The 25,668-nt window shown below is 43.6% G+C and overlaps 3 protein-coding genes across 5 annotated transcripts in view; 2 read left to right on the top strand and 1 right to left on the bottom strand.

Annotated features, from left to right (window-relative positions):
- pik3c2b (phosphatidylinositol-4-phosphate 3-kinase, catalytic subunit type 2 beta) overlaps nucleotides 1–6,501 on the top strand; it is a 37,187-nt gene extending 30,686 nt beyond the window's left edge. For 2 of the 3 annotated variants that reach the window (XM_042406318.1, XM_042406320.1), the window contains 3 exons: nucleotides 353–459; nucleotides 3,509–3,637; nucleotides 4,141–6,501. In XM_042406318.1, coding sequence (XP_042262252.1) covers nucleotides 353–459; nucleotides 3,509–3,637; nucleotides 4,141–4,332 — 428 coding nt within the window. In that variant the 3' untranslated portion in view covers nucleotides 4,333–6,501. The remainder of the gene's footprint in view (nucleotides 1–352; nucleotides 460–3,508; nucleotides 3,638–4,140) is intronic. The other variant, XM_042406319.1, reaches the window with a different exon arrangement.
- Nucleotides 6,502–10,163: 3,662 nt separating this feature from the next.
- On the top strand, nucleotides 10,164–18,420 carry LOC121894397 (protein phosphatase 1 regulatory subunit 15B). The gene is made up of 2 exons (XM_042406968.1): nucleotides 10,164–13,026; nucleotides 15,978–18,420. Exons 1-2 carry the CDS (start codon nucleotides 11,026–11,028, stop codon nucleotides 16,188–16,190), a joined length of 2,214 nt encoding a protein of 737 aa, XP_042262902.1. The 5' UTR covers nucleotides 10,164–11,025; the 3' UTR covers nucleotides 16,191–18,420.
- Nucleotides 18,421–21,927: 3,507 nt separating this feature from the next.
- Nucleotides 21,928–25,668, bottom strand: LOC121894376 (achaete-scute homolog 5-like). Its single transcript, XM_042406928.1, has 2 exons — nucleotides 25,602–25,668; nucleotides 21,928–23,412 (listed from the first exon to the last, which is right to left on the bottom strand). The coding sequence occupies exon 2, from the start codon at nucleotides 23,255–23,257 to the stop codon at nucleotides 22,748–22,750; it is 510 nt and encodes a 169-aa protein (XP_042262862.1). The 5' UTR covers nucleotides 23,258–23,412; nucleotides 25,602–25,668; the 3' UTR covers nucleotides 21,928–22,747.

The following is a 25,668-nucleotide window of genomic DNA, read 5'->3' as shown; positions in this document are numbered from 1 at the left end:
GGAAGACATCACAGATCTTTAAATTTTCTCGGCTCAAGGAAAGTTTTATAAATACAAAACCTTCATGGATTAAAAACACGTCATGCAAAGAGCGATAACGGATCGTCTCTGCTTCTACGCTGCAGCATTGCGAGTGATCACTGCAGGAAACCAGCAGTGAGGCTGAGCGGCGCCGTGTGCAGCTTTTATTATACATGTATGGGATGGACAGAAGGATGTTAGCTACACACACACACAGACACACAGAAACACACACATCCATGTACGTACACTTCCTGGTTCTGGAACATTTTGGCAGAAAAACATCAAACGTGTATTGTGAGTTTATTTGTGTGAACTGTTGTGTGTGCAGACATCTCGTGGTCTCCGGCTGCAGGGAAGGAGCTCGGCGAGGTCAAACTCTCCATCTCCTACAAGAACGACAAACTCTTCATCATGGTCATGCACATACGAGGACTGGTCAGTGTCTGTCTGTGTGTGTTTGTTTGTTTGTTGGATTTTTTCTTCTTTATTGAGAGGGTTAGAGGGTTAGGGTTAGGGGGTTAGAGAGTTGGGGTTAGGGGGTTAGAGGGTTAGGGTTAGAGGATTAGGGTTAGGGGGTTAGGGTTAGAGGATTAGGGTTAGGGGGTTAGGGTTAGAGGGTTAGGGTTAGAGGATTAGGGTTAGGGTTAGAGGGTTAGGGGGTTAGAGGGTTAGGGGGTTAGAGGGTTAGGGGATTAGGGTTAGAGGGTTAGGGTTGGAGGGTTAGGGTTAGAGGGTTAGGGGGTTAGGGTTAGAGGGTTAGGGTTAGGGGGTTAGAGGATTAGGGTTAGAGGGTTAGGGTTAGAGGGTTAGGGGGTTAGGGTTAGAGGGTTAGGGTTAGGGGGTTAGAGGGTTAGGGTTAGAGGGTTAGGGGATTAGGGTTAGAGGGTTAGGGTTGGAGGGTTAGGGTTAGAGGGTTAGGGGGTTAGGGTTAGAGGGTTAGGGTTAGGGGGTTAGAGGATTAGGGTTAGAGGGTTAGGGTTAGAGGGTTAGGGGGTTAGGGTTAGAGGGTTAGGGTTAGGGGGTTAGAGGATTAGGGTTAGAGGGTTAGGGTTAGAGGATTAGGGTTGGAGGGTTAGGGTTAGAGAGTTAGGGTTGGAGGGTTAGGGTTAGGGTTAGAGAGTTAGGGTTAGGGGGTTAGAGGGTTAGGGTTAGGGGGTTAGAGAGTTGGGGTTAGGGGGTTAGAGGGTTAGGGTTAGAGGATTAGGGTTAGGGGGTTAGGGTTAGAGGATTAGGGTTAGGGGGTTAGGGTTAGAGGGTTAGGGTTAGAGGATTAGGGTTAGGGTTAGAGGGTTAGGGGGTTAGAGGGTTAGGGGGTTAGAGGGTTAGGGGATTAGGGTTAGAGGGTTAGGGTTGGAGGGTTAGGGTTAGAGGGTTAGGGGGTTAGGGTTAGAGGGTTAGGGTTAGGGGGTTAGAGGATTAGGGTTAGAGGGTTAGGGTTAGAGGGTTAGGGGGTTAGGGTTAGAGGGTTAGGGTTAGGGGGTTAGAGGGTTAGGGTTAGAGGGTTAGGGGATTAGGGTTAGAGGGTTAGGGTTGGAGGGTTAGGGTTAGAGGGTTAGGGGGTTAGGGTTAGAGGGTTAGGGTTAGGGGGTTAGAGGATTAGGGTTAGAGGGTTAGGGTTAGAGGGTTAGGGGGTTAGGGTTAGAGGGTTAGGGTTAGGGGGTTAGAGGATTAGGGTTAGAGGGTTAGGGTTAGAGGATTAGGGTTGGAGGGTTAGGGTTAGAGAGTTAGGGTTGGAGGGTTAGGGTTAGGGTTAGAGAGTTAGGGTTAGGGGGTTAGAGGGTTAGGGTTAGGGGGTTAGAGGATTAGGGTTAGAGGGTTAGGGTTAGAGGATTAGGGTTGGAGGGTTAGGGTTAGAGAGTTAGGGTTAGGGGGTTAGAGGATTAGGGTTAGAGGGTTAGGGTTAGAGGGTTAGGGGGTTAGGGTTAGAGGGTTAGGGTTAGGGGGTTAGAGGGTTAGGGTTGGAGGGTTAGGGTTAGAGGGTTAGGGGGTTAGGGTTAGAGAGTTAGGGTTAGGGGGTTAGAGGGTTAGGGTTAGAGAGTTAGGGTTAGGGGGTTAGAGAGTTGGGGTTAGGGGGTTAGAGGGTTAGGGTTAGAGGATTAGGGTTAGGGGGTTAGGGTTAGAGGATTAGGGTTAGGGGGTTAGGGTTAGAGGATTAGGGTTAGGGGGTTAGAGGGTTGGGGTTAGAGGGTTAGAGGGTTAGGGTTAGGGGATTAGGGTAAGAGGGCTAGGGTTAGGGGGTTAGAGGGTTAGGGGATTAGGGTTAGAGGGTTAGGGTTAGAGGGTTGGGGTTAGGGTTAGAGGATTAGGGTTAGGGGGTTAGAGAGTTGGGGTTAGGGGATTAGGGGGTTAGGGTTAGAGGATTAGGGTTGGAGGGTTAGGGGGTTAGAGGATTAGGGTTAGGGGGTTAGAGAGTTAGGGTTAGAGGATTAGGGTTAGGGGGTTAGAGAGTTGGGGTTAGAGGGTTGGGGTTAGGGTTAGAGGATTAGGGTTAGGGGGTTAGAGAGTTGGGGTTAGAGGGTTGGGGTTAGGGGGTTAGAGGATTGGGGTTAGGGGTTAGGGTAAGAGGGTTAGGGTTAGGGGGTTAGAGGGTTAGAGGGTTGGGGTTAGGGTTAGGGGGTTAGAGGGTTAGAGGGTTAGGGTTAGAGGGGTAGGGGGTTAGGGTTAGAGGATTAGGGTTAGGGGGTTAGAGGGTTGGGGTTAGGGGGTTAGAGGGTTAGAGGGTTGGGGTTAGGGTTAGGGGGTTAGAGGGTTAGGGTTAGAGGGGTAGGGGGTTAGGGTTAGAGGATTAGGGTTAGGGTTAGAGGATTAGGGTTAGGGGGTTAGAGGGTTAGGGTTGGAGGGGTAGGGTTAGGGGATTAGGGTTAGAGGGTTAGGGTTGGAGGGTTAGGGTTAGAGGATTAGGGTTGGAGGGTTAGGGTTAGAGGGTTAGGGGGTTAGGGTTAGAGAGTTAGGGTTAGGGGGTTAGAGGGTTAGGGTTAGGGGGTTAGAGGGTTGGGGTTAGGGGGTTAGAGGGTTAGGGTTAGAGGATTAGGGTTAGGGGGTTAGGGTTAGAGGATTAGGGTTAGGGGGTTAGCGGGTTGGGGTTAGGGGGTTAGAGGGTTGGGGTTAGGGTTAGGGGATTAGGGTTAGAGGGTTAGAGGGTTGGGGTTAGGGTTAGAGGATTAGGGGGTTAGTGTTAGGGAGTTAGAGGATTAGGGTTAGGGGGTTAGGGTTAGGGGGTTAGAGGATTAGGGTTAGGGTTAGGGGGTTAGGGTTAGAGGGTTAGGGTTAGAGGATTAGGGTTAGGGTTAGAGGATTAGGGTTAGGGGGTTAGAGGATTAGGGTTAGGGGGTTAGGGTTAGAGGGTTGGGGGTTAGGGGGATTAGGTATGTGGTCATAAGTCTCCAGGAAATAAATGTAAGTCATTGTAATGTCCTCTGAAGTGATGGAAACATGACTGTGTGTGTTTGTGTGTTAATGTGTGTGTGTGTGTGTGTGTGTGCAGCAGCCCCTGCAGGACGGGACAGACCCGGACCCCTACGTGAAGCTCTACCTCCTCCCAGACCCCCAGAAGACCAGCAAGAGGAAGACGAAGGCAGCACGACGCACCTGTAACCCCACCTACAACGAGATGGTACGCTAACCCCGACGCTTTCCAGTCAAATCACACGTCTCGTTTTGTCCAAAACCACAAAATATTCAGTTTATTACGATGTTAAGATGAGAAAAAGCAGCAAATATTAACGTTTGAGGACCTTAAACAAGACATCGTTTGGATTTTTCCCTTTTTAAAATGATTCATCTATTAATCAAATAGTTGTTGCAGCTCAACAAACGTTTGTAAGTAATTTAGTGGAAACAGAAACAATGTTTTAGTGTTTTGATTCATGCAACAACCTGAAAATGAGGCTTCAGGGTCTGTTGATGTGAAGGTTGTGATATGAAACACATCATATAAACGTACCGAAGATCTTCAGTCGGAGACGTTTCTAAACTAACGAGACCAAACTCTTCATGATGAAGGAACACGTGACCCAGTGCAGCGGTGAGGAATCAGATATATCACACGATACTGGTCAGTAGATCAGTTCGTTGTCTCTGTTTTCTTTCCTCTGACCTCTGACCTCTGACCTGCAGCTGGTGTACGAGCGGATCCCTCGGGGGGACCTGGACCAGAGGGTGATCCACCTGCGGGTCCTGGGGGACGGGGCGTTCTGGGAGAACACCCTGCTGGGGGAGACCTTCATTCCCCTGAAGAGGCTGGTTCCTGGTCAGCACTGGGTGGACTGGCACCAGCTGGGTGCCGCCGGCTCAGACTCCGCCCACTGACTCTGCCCCCACTGACGCACACCTGAGGGTGGGACAGGAAGCAGAGTGTTTAAAGGCAGAGAAGAAGAAGAAGAAGGTTCTCCTCATGAGGACAGAAGAAGAAAGTAAAGCCGTGTGGCTGATCCTCCCTCAGTGTGAGGGACTTTAATCTGTTTAATCTGAGTTTTCATTTATTAGATTAAAAACATAAAGGTGACACTTTATTTTACAGCTCCTCTAATTTTATACTCCACTAGAAGCTGCTTACAGGCTGTTTGGGTTCACGTGTATCAGCGTTTTATTACAGTGAAGCAGCTGCTGTGTTTATTTTGAAGAAGTTTGTACTTTACAGGTAAACAGTCCAACAGTACAAGCTGTAAAAACATGGACGAGCTAGATTAGATAAAACGCTGCAAGCTTTTAATCATTTGTCCTAAACATTAAAGATTCCTGAATCTTTCCAGGAAATGAGCACAAAATGAAAGGAGCTGTAAAATAAAGTTTTACCAACAGAAACAACTTAGTGAATAATGTGATGTGATCCTTTAAACTCTCAAATATTCAGATTCTCCTGATGCAGATTAAAGATGTTTCGGGTTGTGAGTTGTACTAACTTCCTGTCAGCAGGTGTCAGAGCTCAGTTTAACACCTTTAAACACATTTGAAGCGTGTCGTTCAGATGTTTAGAAGAAGAAGAAGAAGGCTCCGCTGTGCTTCAGGTTTGAGATCCGTTTATTTTTTTGCTTTTGTTGCTCCGACGTGAGCGAAGTGATGAAGACTGTCAGGAAAAGCACACAGAGAGGCATGCTGGGAAATGCACAAAGACGTTTTATCAGCAGACACAATGATGATGAAGAAAATGCACATTTATAGTTCAGACGTTGGTTCACGTTTTACACAATTTTTAGAAAAGGAACGTTTTTTTTTTTTTTCTTTTTGAACTTTTAATAGATGTCAGATGTTCATCTGTCGGTAGATCCAGAAAACACAACAACAACACGTTTCCAGAACTTTAAAGCTGCATTAACACAAACTCACACTGAGACTGTACAGACATGACGCAGGCTGCAGGATATTTTTATAGTGAGAGTGTTGGTTTGGTTTTATATCGAAGCTTTGAGGCCGATCTGTTCTGCATGAGAGCTTTTTAAGTCTTGAGTGTGAGTGAAGAGGAGGAAGAGGAGGAGGTGTCTTTAAGGTTGTCATGGCAACAGCTGGCTGCTCTGGTTTTGTTTTCAGCTTTTATTAATCTGCTCAGCATCTTGATTTGTGACTGAAACTTGTTTGTTTCTACATTTCATTTCTTTGATTTTAATCCTGTTTTTCTGTCTGTGATTTTGTACTTTTTTTTGGGAAAGTTTAGCAGTTTGTGATGAAGCTGCGTCTCCGGGTCTCCGATCCGCCTGCAGAGGATGTTTGAAAGGGAACGGGGGTCATTTTCTGCCGGTTGTTGTTTTTTTTTGCGCTGTAGAGGAGACAAAGTGAGAGGAAACAAACCGCACCGAGCTCTGCTGCTCACGACGCTCTCCAGCTGTGAAACAGATATCTGACCAATCAGATCATCAATAATCTGATCTAAAGATGCAACTGCAGAAAAATAAATAAAAACAACGTTTCTGCTTTTTGGAAATGACAGTCGTTACTAAATAAGATGTGATGCATTCATCGATATTTGATTTGATATTAAAGCAGCTGTTTATCCTCCTGACTGGGAACACTGGGAACACTGGATGAAAAGATGAAAACACAACTTATTCTGCCAATAATTACAACACTTAATGTCTTGTTTGCTACATTTTTAAATTATTATTAATATGAAATTAATTTATTAGTCTTTTTATTTTCTGTGTTTATTATTTGAAGGAACAGAACAATAAAACACATTTCTCAGCAACAATTAATTAACTTCATCTTAATTTTAAAACATTCAAAACAGGCCATTAACTAATTATTTTAAAGGTGTGATTATTATTATATTATATGTTATCATTGAGTTGCTCTTTAGAAAATCTACTGCAGTTTCAAATTCATTAAAAACTTTAATAAAGATTCAGACCTGCAGCTGAAAGCCTGAATATACATCACAACATGTACGTCAACATCTACCTGTTAACATGTACATCACATCATGTACATCAACATGTACCTGTTAACATGTACATCACATCATGTACGTCAACATGTACCTGTTAACATGTACATCACATCATGTACGTCAACATCTACCTGTTAACATGTACATCACATGTACGTCAACATGTACCTGTTAACATGTACATCACAACATGTACGTCAACATCTACCTGTTAACATATACATCACATCATGTACGTCAACATCTACCTGTTAACATGTACATCACATCATGTACGTCAACATCTACCTGTTAACATGTACATCACATCATGTACGTCAACATCTACCTGTTAACATGTACATCACATGTACGTCAACATGTACCTGTTAACATGTACCTGTTAACATGTACGTCAACATGTACCTGTTAACATGTACATCACAACATGTACGTTAACATGTACCTGTTAACATGTACATCACAACATGTACGTCAACATCTACCTGTTAACATGTACCTGTTAACATGTACATCACAACATGTACGTTAACATGTACCTGTTAACATGTACATCACAACATGTACGTCAACATCTACCTGTTAACATGTACGTCAACATGTACCTGTTAACATGTACATCACATCATGTACGTCAACATGTACCTGTTAACATGTACCTGTTAACATGTACGTCAACATCTACCTGTTAACATGTACCTGTTAACATGTACATCACAACATGTACGTCAACATCTACCTGTTAACATGTACCTGTTAACATGTACATCACAACATGTACGTTAACATCTACCTGTTAACATGTACATCACAACATGTATGTCAACATGTACCTGTTAACATGTACATGTTGATGGCGTGCTCCGGCTGACGGAAAGTGTCGTGTGCGGTGCAGCCGGTGGGTTCGAGTCCGGCCGTCTGTGACACTGAGACAAACAGCAGCGAATGTAAGTTCAAACTGAACTGGATCTTTATTTGCTGTAAATACTGAAGTGAATGAAAACATGATGAGTTTTTTCACCGTTGTGATTTAGATGCAAACGTAGAAGAAGAAGAAGAAGAAGCTGTTTTATTAACGTGTAACTTTCTTTTTGGAACATGTTTTGTATTATTTGCACTACAAAATAAACTTGAATTGAAAAAAAAACGTTTTTGAGTTTGAATCTTTGGGAGGAGAAATATATTCTTCTGTTTCTTTAGCTTCATATCTTCTTTGTTTATGAAGGATTTACATCCATCTTGTTTTATGTCCATTTAAACATGATTCACAGCAACAGACGATATTTGAGCAGATGAAAGTTGATCTGAGTTACAACAAGCTGCGGCTACAAACTGTCAGATTTATTCTTTCTGATACAAACGATGTGAAATTCAAAACAAGTTATTAAAAATCAACAAACTGTAAAACATCAACTTAACTAAAGCTAAACGTTGTAGTTTTATTTCAGTAGTTTTATTTCCTCTGAGCTGCAGTTGCTAATCACATGATCAGCAGATTTCCCAGCATGCATTGTTGTTAGAGTTAAAATGTCTTTTGTTGTAGTTTGAAGGAAAGTTTCTGTGTTGAAATAAGTTGCTGTGAACATATGATGATAACCTGACTGATCTCAGTCTTTATTATTATTATTATAGCATATAATAATAATAATAATAATAATAATATCAATAAAAACACATTTAATCTGAATTAGATTTAGTTTCACACGACCACCTGAGCAGCTGAATGAACAGATCTAAAGACAACATGTTGGTCCAGACGACGTCTGCTGGTGTTAGAAGAACTATTTGTATTTTTTTTAATCATCTATCCTTTCACTCATGTTTTTAAGTTGAAAGAAGAAGTTCGAGGTTACAGTTTAGATTCTAACAGCTTTAGTTTGAGTTAATAACACAACAGAAGAATAAAAAAAGTGACTAAAACTGCCTCAAAACAACATTAACGGGATAAGGCCGGTCGCTCAGAACGCTGTGGAAGACCATGAAATGTGATCGAAAGCTTTGGAAACAGCTGCTAAGCAGACTGTGACTTTTCTGAACATTTAAACATTTAAAGTTAGTCTGTGATGAGCAGGTGGACGCTGTCAAGTCTCCGTACGGATCAAACTTTCATCTTTAATGTCTCCAGTAGATCAGATCCTTTTAAATGTTATAACGTCTGTTTACAGCTTCATTAACGTTTCACATTGATCCAAACTGAAAGATTAGCTGATGTTTTCCTTCTCAGATTGTTTAATTTTAAGGATTTTTAGAGAAAAGTAAAACATGCAAACCAACAATCTGAGAAAAACATTTTAACCCGATGATGAACTTGTTCCTCTAATTCTTCTTCTGTTGTATTTAAAAATAAGCAAAAATGACAAGAAATGTCATGTTTGTGCTTTTTAGGGTTATTTTATCATGTAACTGTGACTGTTATTCAATATAAGGCTGCAACTAATGATCATTGATTAATGTGTTGATTTTCTCCATCAATCGATTAAATGGCGAAAAATGTGGATCAATATTTCCCAAAGATGACGTCATCAGATGAAAATATTCACATTTAAGAAGCTGCAATCAGAGAATTTGAATTTTTTTTACTTTAGAAATGACACAAAACAATTAATTGATTATCAAAATAGTTGGTGATTAATTAATAGTTGTCAACTAATTGATTAATCAACTAATCGTTGCAGCTGAAGATGACAGTAAACTCCTTCCCTTTATTTTATTTTATTATTAGTGTTGTTATTAACTTATTAATAAAACATCTATTATATAATGTATTCTACTACTCTCACATACTTTACTGCAGTAAAAGTACATAAGTATTATGAGCTTGATGTAGTTAAAGTATTGCAGTAAAAGTACATAAGTATTATGAGCTTGATGTAGTTAAAGTATTGCAGTAAAAGTACATAAGTATTATGAGCTTGATGTAGTTAAAGTATTGCAGTAAAAGTACATAAGTATTATGAGCTTGATGTAGTTAAAGTATTGCAGTAAAAGTACATAAGTATTATGAGCTTGATGTAGTTAAAGTATTGCAGTAAAAGTAGTGGTTTGGTCCCTCTGACTGATATATTATTATATATGACATCATTAGATTATTAATAGTGAAGCATCAGTGTTAGAGCAGCATGTTACTGTTGTAGCTGCTGGAGGTGGAGCTAGTTTACACTACTTTATATACAGTTAGCTAGTTTAGTCCAGTGGTTCCCAACCTAGGGGTCGGGCCCCTCCAAAGGGTCAGCAGATAAATCTGAGGGGTGGTGAGATGATTAATGGGACAGGAAAGAAGAAAAAACAAAGTTCTTTGTCTCTAATCTTTGATTTTTGCTGAAATATTGGATCATTTGAACATTTATTGAAATGAAAGCATGTGAGAAGTTTAGAGGGAAAAATCACTATTTGGTGGAGCTGTTAACAACTCATAGACATGTGAAATGTGACCCCGACTACACACTGCTTTTTGTAAGACGTCAAAAGACAAAAAGGTTGGAAACCACTGGTTTCATCTTTAACAATGTGTTGTATTTTAAAAGCTTGTTATATTATCCATTGTGTCAAATCTTCATCTGAAAAGTAACTAAAGCTGTCAAATAAATGTAGTGGAGTAGAAAGTACAATATTTCCCTCTGAAATGTAGAAAGTAGCATCACATGGAAATACTCAAGTAAAGAACAAGTACCTTAAAGTTGTATTTCAGTACAGTAATGAGTAAATGTACTTTCCACCACGTGTGACTCTGCATGTGCAGCTCCTGTGTGAGAGTCGGGCTGATAAACACGTGGCAGCAGCGGACTGTGTGTCACTGATATGTCTGTGTGGTTATAGATATATATGTTATGTAACAGGGAGCGCATGCTGCTGCGGGTCAGTAACACCGCGACGCTCCCTGCCGGCGGGTTTCACGCAAAGTCAGAGTCGAGTCATTGCTGTCAGTCCCTGAAGTTTCTGATGAAATCGCAACCGACGAAGACACCGCGGCGGTTAAACCTCACTTTAGAGGGGAAACAAAAACAGTATTAACACCCGGAGGAGATAAAAAACAGTCTGTAGTGGATAAAGAAGCTGACAAACTGTGTTTTTGGAACGAATCTTTTGAATCTGTCGTCGATCTCCGGTTAACGAACCGCTGCTACGCTAACCTGTTAGCTGCTAGCTGCTAGCCCCGCTGAGCGCAGCAGACATCCCGCCGCCGCCTGTTCACGGAGATTAAAAGCAGATAAAAATGGCTTGTTTTTCATCTTCAGACCTATTATTTTGCCTTTCTTTCTGCTCCAGCTCCGCCACCGTCTTCACCACCAGAAAGAAGTCCAACCACCATTCTCAGCGAAGGGCCGCGAATCGCGCCGGAGCTAAAAACGGTCTCTCCTGGGGTCCCTGCCGGTGTGAGGGTCGGTGTGTGTGTCAGTCAGAGTAAAGATGATGTTTCACTTATAAAGACTGAATGTGCTTAAATGGAAAAGGCTAATAACAGTTGCTGTTAACCCGGACTGAAGCTGCTGCAGCCTCTCGCAGTCTGACAGCTGTCACATTAGCTGCTAACTATAGTTTCCTGTCAATTACCGCCGAGTTACCACTGCTGCTCAGTTAATGTCACATAATTTGTATTTTGCACTTTTGAGTTGAAGATAATGTTCAGAAACATGAGTGCTGAGGCACATTTATCCGGCGGGCAAAGCCCTTCCTCTCCGGCCGGGCATGGAGGCGCCTCTCCCGGGCTTCACAGCCAGGAAAGCTCGTGGATCGGCCTGCTCTCCGTGGTGTCCAGGCCCGCGCTGTCATTTCTGCAGAAATATCTCCCGGGCAGAAGCCGGAACCCGGCCCTGTCCGAGGCAGGAGCCGGATGGAGAGGTGGAGAGGTGAAAGCCAGCTTAGTGGATGATGAGAGAGAGTTTTTACCGCACCTGACCTACCTGCGGTATCAGCATGACGGAGCGACCGGCCTGCTGGAGCCCGGAGGCGGCGACGCTTTGCCCTGGCTGACCGCTGACTCTCTGCGGGAAATGGGGATTCAAAACACGGAAGAAATGGACTTAAACCTTTGCCAGCAGACCCAGATGGGATATCTGTCTTCTGCCAGGACTGTACTGAGCCACGTTCTGCTGAACTCTGTGTCATCTCAGGAAATAAAACACTCAGGAGGGAAGGACTGGGTGGCCGAGGCGGTGAGCTCCTCCGGGCAGAGCAGGACATGGTGGGGCTTTTGGGGAGGCGAGGACGCCTCACAGAAAGAGCTGTTGTCAGATCTGCCCTGGGCTGAAGAGCGGGCGGTGACAGGCCGGCTTTGTCCACAACAACCAGTGGCTGAGACAAAAGCCGCCCCTGCCCAAACAACCGACGTGTTTGTGCAGAGCGGCGGCGGGGGGGTGTCGACGCTGGGAGAAAACACTGGACCGACTGACCACAAAGAGCCGCCGGCCAACAATGGAGGCCTTCTGACCACAGAGGGGTCCACACCTGACCCCCTACTCAGCATCAGTAACCACCTGAGAGGCTCAGGAGCTGCCGCCGCCTGCAGCGAGGTGGCACTTCTGACCCCGGACCAGGACAATGGTTACTCCAGCCTGGAGGAGGAACACGTCCAGATCCGCCACCTGTACATGGTCAAAGCCCTGAGTGAAGAGCCGCCGCCGCCACCAGAGGCTGGGTCAACTGACAACAGCACCGCCGTCAGGACCGAGATGGAGGAGGAGACTTCTGAGGAGGAGGAGTCTTCATCAAGGAGGGCAGATGATGAAGAGCAGGCACAGGAAGACGAGGAAGAAGAGGAATCATCCATGCAGGAGGGTCAGTCTGCTGAGGCGGCGCCGCTCCCCTCCCCGCAGTGCCAGAATAAAGACATCGCCTTCATCATGGGATGCCCCTGCAGCGACGACGACAGCAGCCAATCAGACGGAGAGTCCAGCGATGAAGACGATGACGGCTTTGACAGCGAGGGCTCGTCCGAGCTGTCCGACTCGACGGACGAAGATGACGAAGACGAGGACGAGGCGTCAGACTCGGACAGTGAGGCGGACTCCGAGGCGGAGCGCCTGTGGAGCTCCTTGTGCCAAAGTCAGGACCCGTACAACCCCCGAAACTTCACCGCCCGGCTGCACACGGGCAGCACGCCGCCCAGGACCATCCCCGCCGCCACACCGCCGTCCTCCACCCAGTCCACCCCCGCCTCTTCCCCCGACCTCACCCCTCTTCCCCTCTCCTCCCTCGCAGCCCCCCCAGCCCTCACCTCCTCCTCCCCCCCCTCTGGACACGACACCTGGGACGACTCGACTTCCGCCAGCGAGGTGGACGAAGCGGAGAGCGTCCACCTGTGGAGCTCCTTCAGCTGCTCCTCGGACCCTTACAGCCTCTTTAACTTCCAGGCCCCGCTCAGGACTCAAAAGCCCGTCGAGCCCGGGCCCCGGGTCAGGGCCAGGGCCAAAAAGGCCTCCCAGACTCCCCCTCGCTCCCCCCATCACAACCCAGCAGCACCGCCGGAGTACAGGAAGGAGGAGGCTGAGGAGAGGCTCGACAGCGGCTTCTCTGAACCTTCCACCTCCTCCGGTTCCTCGGGTTCCTCCGGTTCCTCCGGTTCCTCCGGTTCCTCGGGTTCCTCGGGTTCCTCCCCACGGAGCTGCAGCACAGTCAAGAAGGTCAGTTTGTTTTCCATCATTCAGTTCGTCCGATCAGCCAACGACTGAGACAACTTCAGATGTTTAATCTCTTCCAGCCAGAAGAACTAATTACTGAGCTCAGATTCACTGCAGCAGCTGATCCTAAACGTATATTGATTATTGATTATTGATCAAACTGCAGAATAATTAGACATACATGGATTAATCATTTTAAGCTGATTATTGAATCGTTTGGTCTTTTAAACATCGTCGTCAGCAGCAGATATTTGATATTTTTGTGCCTCATCAGGGACGTTTTTGGCTTTTTAATTTGCTTTTTTTTAAAAATCATTTTGTTTGCGTGGAGCATGGATACAGTTTGGATTTTTCCAGGTTTTTAATTCCAACTTCAGCTGCTGTAATAAACTGTAAAGACACTCAGATCCTTACAGACCAAACGTTCCCATTAAACCCATTGAAACCAGTATTTTTCTATCATCTTATATCAGGTGTTCAGTCTGGAGTTCTGGCTTCACAACTGTATTTTAGTTTTTTTTTTTTTTTTTCCACCAGTTTGAACCGTTTTCTCACGTCTGCTCTAAATACTTGCTGCTTTTCTTTTCACAGTTTGACTAAAAAGATAAAAAAAATCCACAAGAAACTAAACATAGAAACCATCATCAGACTGTATGAAGTATCGTTCTGATATCAGCTGAAACTGATACTGAAATATTTCAATACAACACAAAGCAAACAGAAACTAGAGAACTTCTCACGTACTAATACAGCCATGTACAAATACTCCATTACAAGTAAAAAATACTGCATGAAAAATCCTCCTGCAGTAAAAGTACAGAAGTATTATGAGCTTTTTCTCTAATCTTTGATTTTTGCTGAAATATTGGATCATTTGAACATTTATTGAAATGAAAGCATGTGAGAAGTTTAGAGGGAAAAATCACTATTTGGTGGAGCTGTTAACAACTCATAGACATGTGAAATGTGACCCCGACTACACACTGCTTTTTGTAAGACGTCAAAAGACAAAAAGGTTGGAAACCACTGGTTTCATCTTTAACAATGTGTTGTATTTTAAAAGCTTGTTATATTATCCATTGTGTCAAATCTTCATCTGAAAAGTAACTAAAGCTGTCAAATAAATGTAGTGGAGTAGAAAGTACAATATTTCCCTCTGAAATGTAGAAAGTAGCATCACATGGAAATACTCAAGTAAAGTACAAGTACCTCAAAACTGTACTGAACTACAGTAATGAGTAAATGTACGTAGTTACTGTGCAGCTCTGTGATTGGACAGATCTTCTCTGTGGATTAAACAGCGTCGACATATTAAATGTAAATAAAGTTTGTCTGGTTTGACAGCAGCTGATGAAACATGTTGATGTGAAAGTGAAACAGACTCATAAACCGTCATCTGCTTCATTTGTTTTACTTTAATACAACATTAAAACATCTAAAGATCTGCAGCATGTAAACAAATATCATGTAAATAAATAGCATTTAAACAAATATCATGTAAATATAACTGAAGCTCCTGTCGAGTCTCTGCTGACACTTTAAAACATCATGTGACCTCCTGCAGCTGTTTGGACTCATCCAGGCTGTTTGTCTGTGCTGCTCACAGAGATTCATGTTGGAAATATTAAATATATAAATATTTAATCATTAATTTATACTTTATAAATTACTGTGGTTGGTTTTGTGTGATATCAGAAAAAAAACATTTTTACTGACTGATCTCAACAGCTTCAAACTGCTTCTTTCACTGTTTTCTGGTTTTGTCATTAAAAGAAGTGATTAATAAATAACAATAAAAACCAAATAAATCAGAACAGAGTCAGAAAAATCAGCAAACTGTGTGTGTAAATATATATGTATATACACACACATATACATATATATATGTGTGTGTGTGTGTGTGTGTGTGTATATATATATATATATATACACACATATATATGTATGTATGTATATGTATACATATATTTATGTGTGTGTGTATATACATATATGTATTTATTGTGATGCAAAATATTGTGCATCCCTAATGTATATACATATATTATACATGTCTGTTCACATGATGGGACTGAATAAAGTACTGATACTGGTATCACTGTAAGGGTACTGGTTGGTACTGGTATCACTGTAAGGGTACTGGTACTGGTATCACTGTAAGGGTACTGGTTGGTACTGGTATCGTCGGTTTTAAAGGAGTCCCAGTGAGGTTCAGGTACATGTGACAGTTGTGTGTCAGGTGACTGAGACTCAGGGGGAGTGTGTGTCAGCAGCCAATCAGAGCTCAGCCCTGCTATCAGGTGACCTGCTCTGGTTTGAAGCAGTAAGACAGAATTTTATTGATTATGAAACTAATGAATTATTATCAGATTCAGCTTTGTCTCTTTAATATTTACTTTTATGAATAAGCACATAATTATTGATCAATATTACAAACATAACAAACAACACAGACATGCAACAGAAGCACCTGATCAATCAGTTCCTGTTCAGATTCAATGATCGGTTCATTCTGATCACACCGAGTCAGTTCAGGTGTTTAATGGTTCGTTTTTACAGAAAGATGCAAAACTGATCAGCTGCTTGAGTTTTAGTTTCATGTGTAGTTTAGTTGCTGGTCGTATGTGCAGGAAACTCGTTAATGAGAATTTAACAAAGAATCTAATCAGTCAGAACTTAATCAATGAAGAACATTCAGTCATTGATTAACTACTAGAAACCCAAATATAATAAGTTTATATTAAACTAATTTAAATGTTCATGAGCTCATTTAAACTCAGAGACAGAAGACGGTCGTTTATATTCTGTATTAGTCTCATTATGAAACCGATCATTGATCATCTCCAGATGATTGATGAGTGAACTATTGATCGTGACTCAGAGTAAAGAACAAACCCAGGAACAGGAAGTCTTCAGTGCTCGCTGTGTTGACTCTCCTTCCTCTTCCTGTTCAGGTTCGTTTCCGTGACGACGTGGAGGAGTTCTTCGCCAGCAGCGGCGAGGAGGAGGAGGACCGGCGGGGCCCCTGGGAGGAGCTGGCCCGGGACCGCTGCCGCTTCCTGCGACGCTGCCAGGAAGTGGAGCTCAGCATCGCCTACTGCCTGCAGCCGCAGCACCGCAGCCGGGTGTACCGCCGCCTCGCCGTCCTCTACGTCCAGGACGCCTGAGGACGCCGACCGCACGGCGGGTCACATGGTCACAGAAGGGAAAAGAGCAGCGAGATGAACGTTGACACTAAAGAGACACAGACTGTTTGTTTCTGCAGCTCCACTAACTCAACATGATTCAGGGCAACTTCATGACTAGACGACGTCATCGACGTGTCGGTGGCGGGAAGGGCTCAGACGTCGCTGACGTCACGTCGGACGTCACCCGAAGAGAGACGAGAGGTCGTCACTGTGTTCTGCTCGAGATCAGACGTGTTGCTTCTGTCGTTCACAGTAAAAAAAAAAAAAAACGTCTGCAGCTGTTTTTCAGTTTCAGTATTTTCTCTCAAACATTTAACGTTGATAAAAACACAAACAGCTGCTGTTTCCAACAAAAACACAACGTTGTGTCGTTGCGGCTTAACGAACCTCCAAACTTTCCTCCGCTGATTGATTTTTTTTTAACGAGCTTCATTTCCTGTTTGTGTTTATTTAACAACGTTCATCTGCAGGTTGTTTCTGCTCATTAAAGAAGCAGCAAACGTGTTGAGAAGAATCGACTTTAATGGTTTTTTGATGGAAACAGCAGCGTCTCTCTGTGACTGGGATGTAAAAGGTGTGAAGAAGCTTTCAGGTGTTTATTTGCTTTTTAGTTTTGTCCCGTTTTTAAAAAAAAAAGCCAAAGACGAGCTGACAGGAAGAAGAACCAAACTGTTCGATCGGAGCTTTGATTTGATTTGCATGAATTTCTGTCGTTGTTGTTGTTGTTGTTGAAAAGGTTCGTCTTCCTGCTCAGACTCTCCTAATCACTGATAATCAATACGCTGAGTATTCTGCTTCTGATCAGTATCTGTGGTATTAAAGCAGAACTCCCTTTAATGAATGAATGAATGAATGAATGAATGAATGAATGAATCCTCTGACCTGCTGAGATATTCTCCTCTCAATGATCAGCTGTGGTTGAAAAACACCATTAATAAGTATTATATTGATTAACAACATTTATCAGCAACTCATTTTTTTTAAGCAAAAACATCAAATGTTTGCTGGTTTCAGCTGCTGATGATTTATTACAATAAAACATTAAACTACAAACCGACAGAAGTAATGACAGTAAAATCAACACATTAAAGAACAAACTGCTGAAACTGATAATTAATCTATAAAATCCATGTGATCCAGTGCCTGATCAGATACTTGTATGTGGATGTAAATTATCTGCAGTTGAAGATTAATCTGCGGTGAGTTGATGGTCGTTATAATCGTCTGACAGCAGGAAACGATCACGAGGAGCCGAAACCAGCAAATATTTGACAGTTTTGCTTAAAAAAAAAAGACTGAAAGTTTATTAATTCATCAATCTGTTGATCTGCTTAATCGGTGCAGCTGTAATGTAGCTTCAATCTGTATCTGACACATTAAATAACAGCTGAAAACTATTGATCGATGCTGATCCTCTAGAGAGAAGACGTCTCACTCTGTCGCTCTGATCGTTCCGGCGGCGGTGTTACAGAGCGGAGCGTCTTCTCCTCACAGAGGATCTTTGGTCGAGTACAGACACACGAACCCACAACAGACGAGTTTCATTTTGTCATCAGGCGACTATTTCAGCTGATACTGATCAATACGATCAGATCTGATCAGCTTTAATAAAGATGACGTCTTCAGATGTTTCGTCTAAAAACAAGATTCAGTTTATGATGTGAAAGCAGAAAATGTGAAACATCAAAGAAACAAATATTTCGTCTTTTTTTTTTTAGTGAAAATCAATAATTCAACAGGAGCAACTTCCTGTTTGTCGTCATGTTGAGGATCTCAGATCTGCATCACCTGTGACATCACATCCTGTTTACGTCGACAGGAGTGTGACCGAGTGTTCATGATGAGTCAGAGCAGGAAGTTGAGTCCAGCTGACAGGAAGTTGAGTCCAGCTGACAGGAAGTTGAGTCCAGCAGACAGGAAGTTGAGTCCAGCAGACAGGAAGTTGAGTCCAGCAGACAGGAAGTTGAGTCCAGCAGACAGGAAGTTGAATCTGAGGCCTGATGTGAGGAAACATGTTCACACACAAACTGTCCAACAGATGAATGAATGAAACAGCAGGACGAACTGGAACAGAACGACAGATCAATCTTTGGTGTTATTTTAGTCAAAAGAAGCTTTTTATTTTTCTAATGCATCATGTTCGGTGGGTAACTTCTGCTTTATCATTTCCTCACAACTAAATATAAAATAAATCAATATTTAATGATCACTGGTCTCATTTGTGTTTGTCTTTCTGCACATGAACAGTTTTCATTCAGTCCTGAAAAAATCTCAACAGTGAAATTCACACGCAGCGCCTCCTACAGGAGAGGACGCTTATTACACACACAGCGCCTCCTACAGGAGAGGACGTTTATTACACACGCAGCGCCTCCTACAGGAGAGGACGTTTATTACACACGCAGCGCCTCCTACAGGAGAGGACGTTTATTACACACGCAGCGCCTCCTACAGGAGAGGACGTTTATTACACACGCAGCGCCTCCTACAGGAGAGGACGTTTATTACACACACAGCGCCTCCTACAGGAGAGGACGTTTATTACACACACAGCGCCTCCTACAGGAGAGGACGCTTATTACACACACAGCGCCTCCTACAGGAGACGACGTTTACTACACACGCAGCGCCTCCTACAGGAGAGGACGTTTACTACACACGCAGCGCCTCCTACAGGAGAGGACGCTTATTACACACGCAGCGCCTCCTACAGGAGAGGACGTTTATTACACACGCAGCGCCTCCTACAGGAGAGGACGCTTATTACACACGCAGCGCCTCCTACAGGAGAGGACGTTTACTGCACACGCAGCGCCTCCTACAGGAGAGGACGCTTACTACACACGCAGCGCCTCCTACAGGAGAGGACGCTTCCTGCACACGCAGCGCCTCCTACAGGAGAGGACGCTTCCTGCACACACAGCGCCTCCTACAGGAGAGGACGCTTACTACACACGCAGCGCCTCCTACAGGAGAGGACGTTTACTACACACACAGCGCCTCCTACAGGAGAGGACGTTTATTACACACGCAGCGCCTCCTACAGGAGAGGACGCTTATTACACACGCAGCGCCTCCTACAGGAGAGGACGTTTATTACACACGCAGCGCCTCCTACAGGAGAGGACGCTTATTACACACACAGCGCCTCCTACAGGAGAGGACGTTTACTACACACACAGCGCCTCCTACAGGAGAGGACGCTTCCTGCTCGCACAGCGCCTCCTACAGGAGAGGACGCTTATTACACACGCAGCGCCTCCTACAGGAGAGGACGTTTATTACACACGCAGCGCCTCCTACAGGAGAGGACGCTTCCTGCACACGCAGCGCCTCCTACAGGAGAGGACGTTTATTACACACGCAGCGCCTCCTACAGGAGAGGACGCTTCCTGCACGCACAGCGCCTCCTACAGGAGAGGACGTTTACTACACACACAGCGCCTCCTACAGGAGAGGACGTTTACTACACACACAGCGCCTCCTACAGGAGAGGACGCTTACTACACACGCAGCGCCTCCTACAGGAGAGGACGTTTATTACACACACAGCGCCTCCTACAGGAGAGGACGTTTACTACACACACAGCGCCTCCTACAGGAGAGGACGTTTACTACACACGCAGCGCCTCCTACAGGAGAGGACGCTTCCTGCACACACAGCGCCTCCTACAGGAGAGGACGCTTACTACACACGCAGCGCCTCCTACAGGAGAGGACGCTTACTACACATGCAGCGCCTCCTACAGGAGAGGACGTTTACTACACACACAGCGCCTCCTACAGGAGAGGACGCTTACTACACACGCAGCGCCTCCTACAGGAGAGGACGTTTATTACACACGCAGCGCCTCCTACAGGAGAGGACGTTTACTACACACACAGCGCCTCCTACAGGAGAGGACGCTTACTACACACGCAGCGCCTCCTACAGGAGAGGACGCTTACTACACACGCAGCGCCTCCTACAGGAGAGGACGCTTACTACACACGCAGCGCCTCCTACAGGAGAGGACGTTTATTACACACGCAGCGCCTCCTACAGGAGAGGACGTTTACTACACACGCAGCGCCTCCTACAGGAGAGGACGTTTACTACACACACAGCGCCTCCTACAGGAGAGGACGCTTCCTGCACACGCAGCGCCTCCTACAGGAGAGGACGTTTACTACACACACAGCGCCTCCTACAGGAGAGGACGCTTACTACACACGCAGCGCCTCCTACAGGAGAGGACGCTTACTACACACGCAGCGCCTCCTACAGGAGAGGACGCTTACTACACACGCAGCGCCTCCTACAGGAGAGGACGCTTACTACACACACAGCGCCTCCTACAGGAGAGGACGTTTATTACACACGCAGCGCCTCCTACAGGAGAGGACGTTTATTACACACGCAGCGCCTCCTACAGGAGAGGACGTTTACTACACACACAGCGCCTCCTACAGGAGAGGACGCTTATTACACACACAGCGCCTCCTACAGGAGAGGACGTTTATTACACACGCAGCGCCTCCTACAGGAGAGGACGTTTATTACACACGCAGCGCCTCCTACAGGAGAGGACGTTTATTACACACGCAGCGCCTCCTACAGGAGAGGACGTTTACTACACACACAGCGCCTCCTACAGGAGAGGACGCTTCCTGCACACACAGCGCCTCCTACAGGAGAGGACGCTTCCTGCACGCACAGCGCCTCCTACAGGAGAGGACGTTTACTACACACACAGCGCCTCCTACAGGAGAGGACGTTTACTACACACACAGCGCCTCCTACAGGAGAGGACGTTTATTACACACGCAGCGCCTCCTACAGGAGAGGACGTTTACTACACACACAGCGCCTCCTACAGGAGAGGACGCTTCCTGCACACACAGCGCCTCCTACAGGAGAGGACGCTTCCTGCACACACAGCGCCTCCTACAGGAGAGGACGTTTATTACACACGCAGCGCCTCCTACAGGAGAGGACGCTTCCTGCACACACAGCGCCTCCTACAGGAGAGGACGCTTCCTGCACACACAGCGCCTCCTACAGGAGAGGACGTTTATTACACACACAGCGCCTCCTACAGGAGAGGACGCTTCCTGCACGCACAGCGCCTCCTACAGGAGAGGACGCTTACTATACGCAGCGCCTCCTACAGGAGAGGACGCTTACTGCACACACAGCGCCTTTAATTTTATACTAATTTCCTGGAAACTAATGAAATGGGGAAATGCAGGTTTTTAACAGACATTTTACAGAGAAGCTGCAAGTGTTGAGCTGCTTCAGTTGGTGAATTAATCTCATATTTTGATTCCTAGTTGTTAATTTGCAAAACTTCTAAACAAATTAGACTCTTAATTCTTTAACTGACAGAAAATACATATGAGGTTACTGTATAATAAGCACATTTCCTGTATACTAATAAATGACGTCAATCTTTCAAAGAAATGTCCTGATAGTTAATCGCAGCTACTTTCAGGAAATTGAAAAGTACTGAAAACACTTAATATAGTAACAAATTGTTTGACACACAAAACTTCATTTAGGTGAATAAATGTTATGAATCTATTTGAGCTGTAAATACTCTTAATGCCCTGCTGAACATTTCTGTCTTTTCTTTCTTTCTTTAAGTATTTTATTTTTTCACACTTCAGTTTTATATTATTATATATTTGGCTATTCTGAATTTTGATAGTGTTTCCTCACTTCCTGTTTTTATTGATCTTCTTGATTTATGAGTCGTTTTCTGTGACGTTTATCTGAAACATAAAAGACAGAAGCTGAAGAAGCTCAGCTGGTGCTCATTTCAGTATTTACTGTTATTTATTGTGTATTTTTACATTTTGTCATCTCAGAATGATAAAATCATGTTTTGTTGCAAATAAAGTTTTGATTGAATTGAAGAAACACAAAAAGAAAAAGACTAAACAAACAGGATTTTATAAACTATCAGTGAGAAATCTACGGAAATGAACTGAAGCTGAACTCAAACTGTTTCGTACAACAAAGACAATAAAACTTAAAATAACTGCTGTGACTTTAACGTCGACCACATGAAATAAACAAACAATAAGAGGAACATCTTCAACCGATCGTTTTCTTCTTCTGGGATTAAATTTGTTTTATTTTCTCACATCTTGTATTATAGTGAAGCTGTCAGCTGATTCTCCCAGTAAAGCTCCAGTAAGAAACCACAAGTCCCATAATTCACACAAAGGCTGCTGGTACATAAACAACTCAATTAATCAAGAAGATGATCCACAGATTAATCAATAATGAAAAGAGTCGTCAGCTGCAGCTCTGGTTGCTGTTTGTCATTCGTTCAACACCAAACTGTATTCAGTGTTCTCAGTTACTTCTGTCTTCACAACATATTTAACAAAAGTTCATTATGTTGAAGGTTCGGAGGCTCGTTTCCTGCAGCCTGCTGCTCAAAACCCGACGAGTCCTCAAGTTCAGAGTAATAATGTTTCTCCTTTAAGGACGACTGAACTGTTTGTTTCTGGTGTTTGATGAACAGAAAAGATGAAAAGTCTCCAGTTCAGGTCAGACAGGTGAGCTCCTGAGCGCCTCCTGCAGGTGAAGGTTCTCCTCCACAGTCTGCTGCTGGAGACTCCGAGCCGGGCGACTGCACCAGCCCCTGCAGGTATTTGATGTACCTGATGGCGGCGCGCAGCGTCTCCACCTTGCTGAGGCGGCGGTCGGCGCTCTGACCCGGCAGGTGCTCCCTCAGCTTGGCGTAACCCTGGTTCACGCACTTCACCCGCTGACGCTCGCGCTCGTTCCTCTTCTGGATGAAGGCCGGCTCGAAGGGACACTCGTACACGCTGAAGTGTCCGTGGTGGTGGAAGGGGGCCAGGTATGGCAGGAGGCCGGGGCCGGGGCCCCTCAGAGGGGCCCCCATGCTGGAGGGGTAGAGGATGAAGGGGACGCCGCGGTCCTCACAGCGACCAGCAGAGGGAGGCAGACTGAAGCGCTGCAGAGCGCCGCCGGGGCCGAACACTGACGGACGCTGATCCATGAAGGAAGAAGAGAAGGCGGCGCTCATCATGTGACCTGAGCCGTCCGATGATGCTGTGATCAATAGTCGTCTACAGAGAGTGATGACGCTGTGATCAATAAATATGGTCTCATCATGTGACCTGAACGGTCCGATGACGATCAATACTCCTCCGCAGAGAGACGTCTCATCATCAGTCAGCTGATCTGTGGCGGCAAAGAGACGAGAAACCAGTTGAAACAGACAGACTGCAGAGCTGCAACCAGTTTGATAATCAATTAATCATTTTGAGACACTTTTTTTTTTAAATGTGAATATTTTCAGGGTTTTTGTTCTGTGTGACAGTAAACTGAACAGTTCAGAACATGTTTCACCATTTTCTGACATTTTATAAACCAAATGTGTAAATAATCGACAGATAAATCAATTATCTGCTTTAAACTGATTCTAGAAAAAAATAAAATTAATTTAGAACCAGCTGAATAATTAAAAAGCTCTTTTTAATAAACACGTCATGTGATCATCAGTCTGCAGACAAACTTCAGTTTAACAGATTTTGTCAGCAGCGTCTGAACTGAACGTAAACTAAATATTGACGAGGTTTTATTCTTCTTTTATTGAAAATACTGTCACGTATTTTCCGGTTTACGTCTCTTAAAGGACGAACTGATTCATGAAGCAGCTGCTGAGTTTCTTCACTGAACTGATCAGACGATTAAACAGGAAAGAAACCAGTAACACTGATTTTACTGGTCTGTTATGTTTGCTGGAAAGAACTGTAACTCAGTATTAATAATAGTAATAACAATAATAATGATAATAATAATAATAAACAGCGGTACAAAATAACTACTTTTACTCATTACTGTACATAAATACAACTTTGAGGTACTTGTACTTTACTTGAGTATTTCCATGTGATGCTACTTTCTACATTTCAGAGGGAAATATTGTACTTTCTACTCCACTACATTTATTTGACAGCTTTAGTTACTTTTCAGATGAAGATTTGACACAATGGATAATATAACAAGCTTTTAAAATACAACACTTTGTTAAAGATGAAACCAGTGGTTTCCAACCTTTTTGGCTTTTGACGTCTTACAAAAAGCAGTGTGTAGTCGGGGTCACATTTCACATGTCTATGAGTTGTTAACAGCTCCACCAAATAGTGATTTTTCCCTCTAAACTTCTCACATGCTTTCATTTCAATAAATGTTCAAATGATCCAATATTTCAGCAAAAATCAAAGATTAGAGAAAAAGTCCAAAAACTGAAAACAGATTTGTGTATCAGAACTTTGTTTTTTCTTCTTTCCTCTCCCATTAATCATCTCACCACCCCTCAGATTTATCTGCTGACCCTTTGGAGGGGCCCGACCCCTAGGTTGGGAACCACTGGACTAAACTAGCTAACTGTATATAAAGTAGTGTAAACTAGCTCCACCTCCAGCAGCTACAACAGTAACATGCTGCTCTAACACTGATGCTTCACTATTAATAATCTAATGATGTCATATATAATAATATATCAGTCAGAGGGACCAAACCACTACTTTTACTGCAATACTTTAACTACATCAAGCTCATAATACTTATGTACTTTTACTGCAATACTTTAACTACATCAAGCTCATAATACTTATGTACTTTTACTGCAATACTTTAACTACATCAAGCTCATAATACTTATGTACTTTTACTGCAATACTTTAACTACATCAAGCTCATAATACTTATGTACTTTTACTGCAATACTTTAACTACGTCAAGCTCATAATACTTATGTACTTTTACTGCAATACTTTAGTCGTTCATGTTTTTATTGGAAACTTTGTAAGTTGAATTGATTAAAAGATTGTTTAAATTAACTGGAAGAGAATTTATTAGGAAATCAGAAAACCTTCAAAATAAACTGTAACTGATATATTATCAGCTATATGTGACATTAATAATGTTGATTATTAATACTAAAGGTTGATTAGTTTCATCTACTAATATATCAAATAAATAACATATTGTTATGTATAAAAGAAAAGAAAACATCACAGCCAACATACATTATATTACAAGACTAATGTCATAAAGAGAAAGAGATCCTGTTTGTTCCATTTAATAATGTTGGATTTTAAAAACTTATTATTTGTCTTTTTATGTAAAATCTTCATCTGAACAGTAAATCCAGCGTTCAGATAAACGTAGAGCAGTAAAAGTATAAAGAAGCAGAAAATAGAAATACTCAAGTAAAGTACAAGTACCTCAAAACTGTGAGTTAATGTACTTTTCAAATATATCTTTGGGTTCATTAACTGTTTGGTTCAAACAGACTAAAACACGTATGTTCATACACATGCAGTCAGGTTCATACATGTTTAATCAGACCTGTGTCGTCTCACCTTCAGATGCTGCTGCTGCGTTCCCTCTGCAGGTTTCTCTCTGAATCAGGCTGAAGGATGAAAAGCT

Source organism: Thunnus maccoyii, chromosome 3, assembly GCF_910596095.1.
Source record: "Thunnus maccoyii chromosome 3, fThuMac1.1, whole genome shotgun sequence".
In the NCBI taxonomy this organism is placed as follows: Eukaryota; Metazoa; Chordata; class Actinopteri; order Scombriformes; family Scombridae; genus Thunnus; species Thunnus maccoyii.
The sequence above is the reverse complement of the archived record's forward strand: the minus strand, read 5'-3'. Positions and strand labels throughout refer to the sequence as shown.

Bases quoted from the DNA above. Each gene is read 5' to 3' on its own strand.
- LOC121894397 (XM_042406968.1), top strand. From the start codon at position 11,026: ATGTTCAGAAACATGAGTGCTGAGGCACATTTATCCGGCGGGCAAAGC. The intron at 13,027-15,977 runs GTCAGTTTGTTT...CTTCCTGTTCAG, and splicing joins GCTGCAGCACAGTCAAGAAG to GTTCGTTTCCGTGACGACGT.
- LOC121894376 (XM_042406928.1), bottom strand. From the start codon at position 23,257: ATGATGAGCGCCGCCTTCTCTTCTTCCTTCATGGATCAGCGTCCGTCA.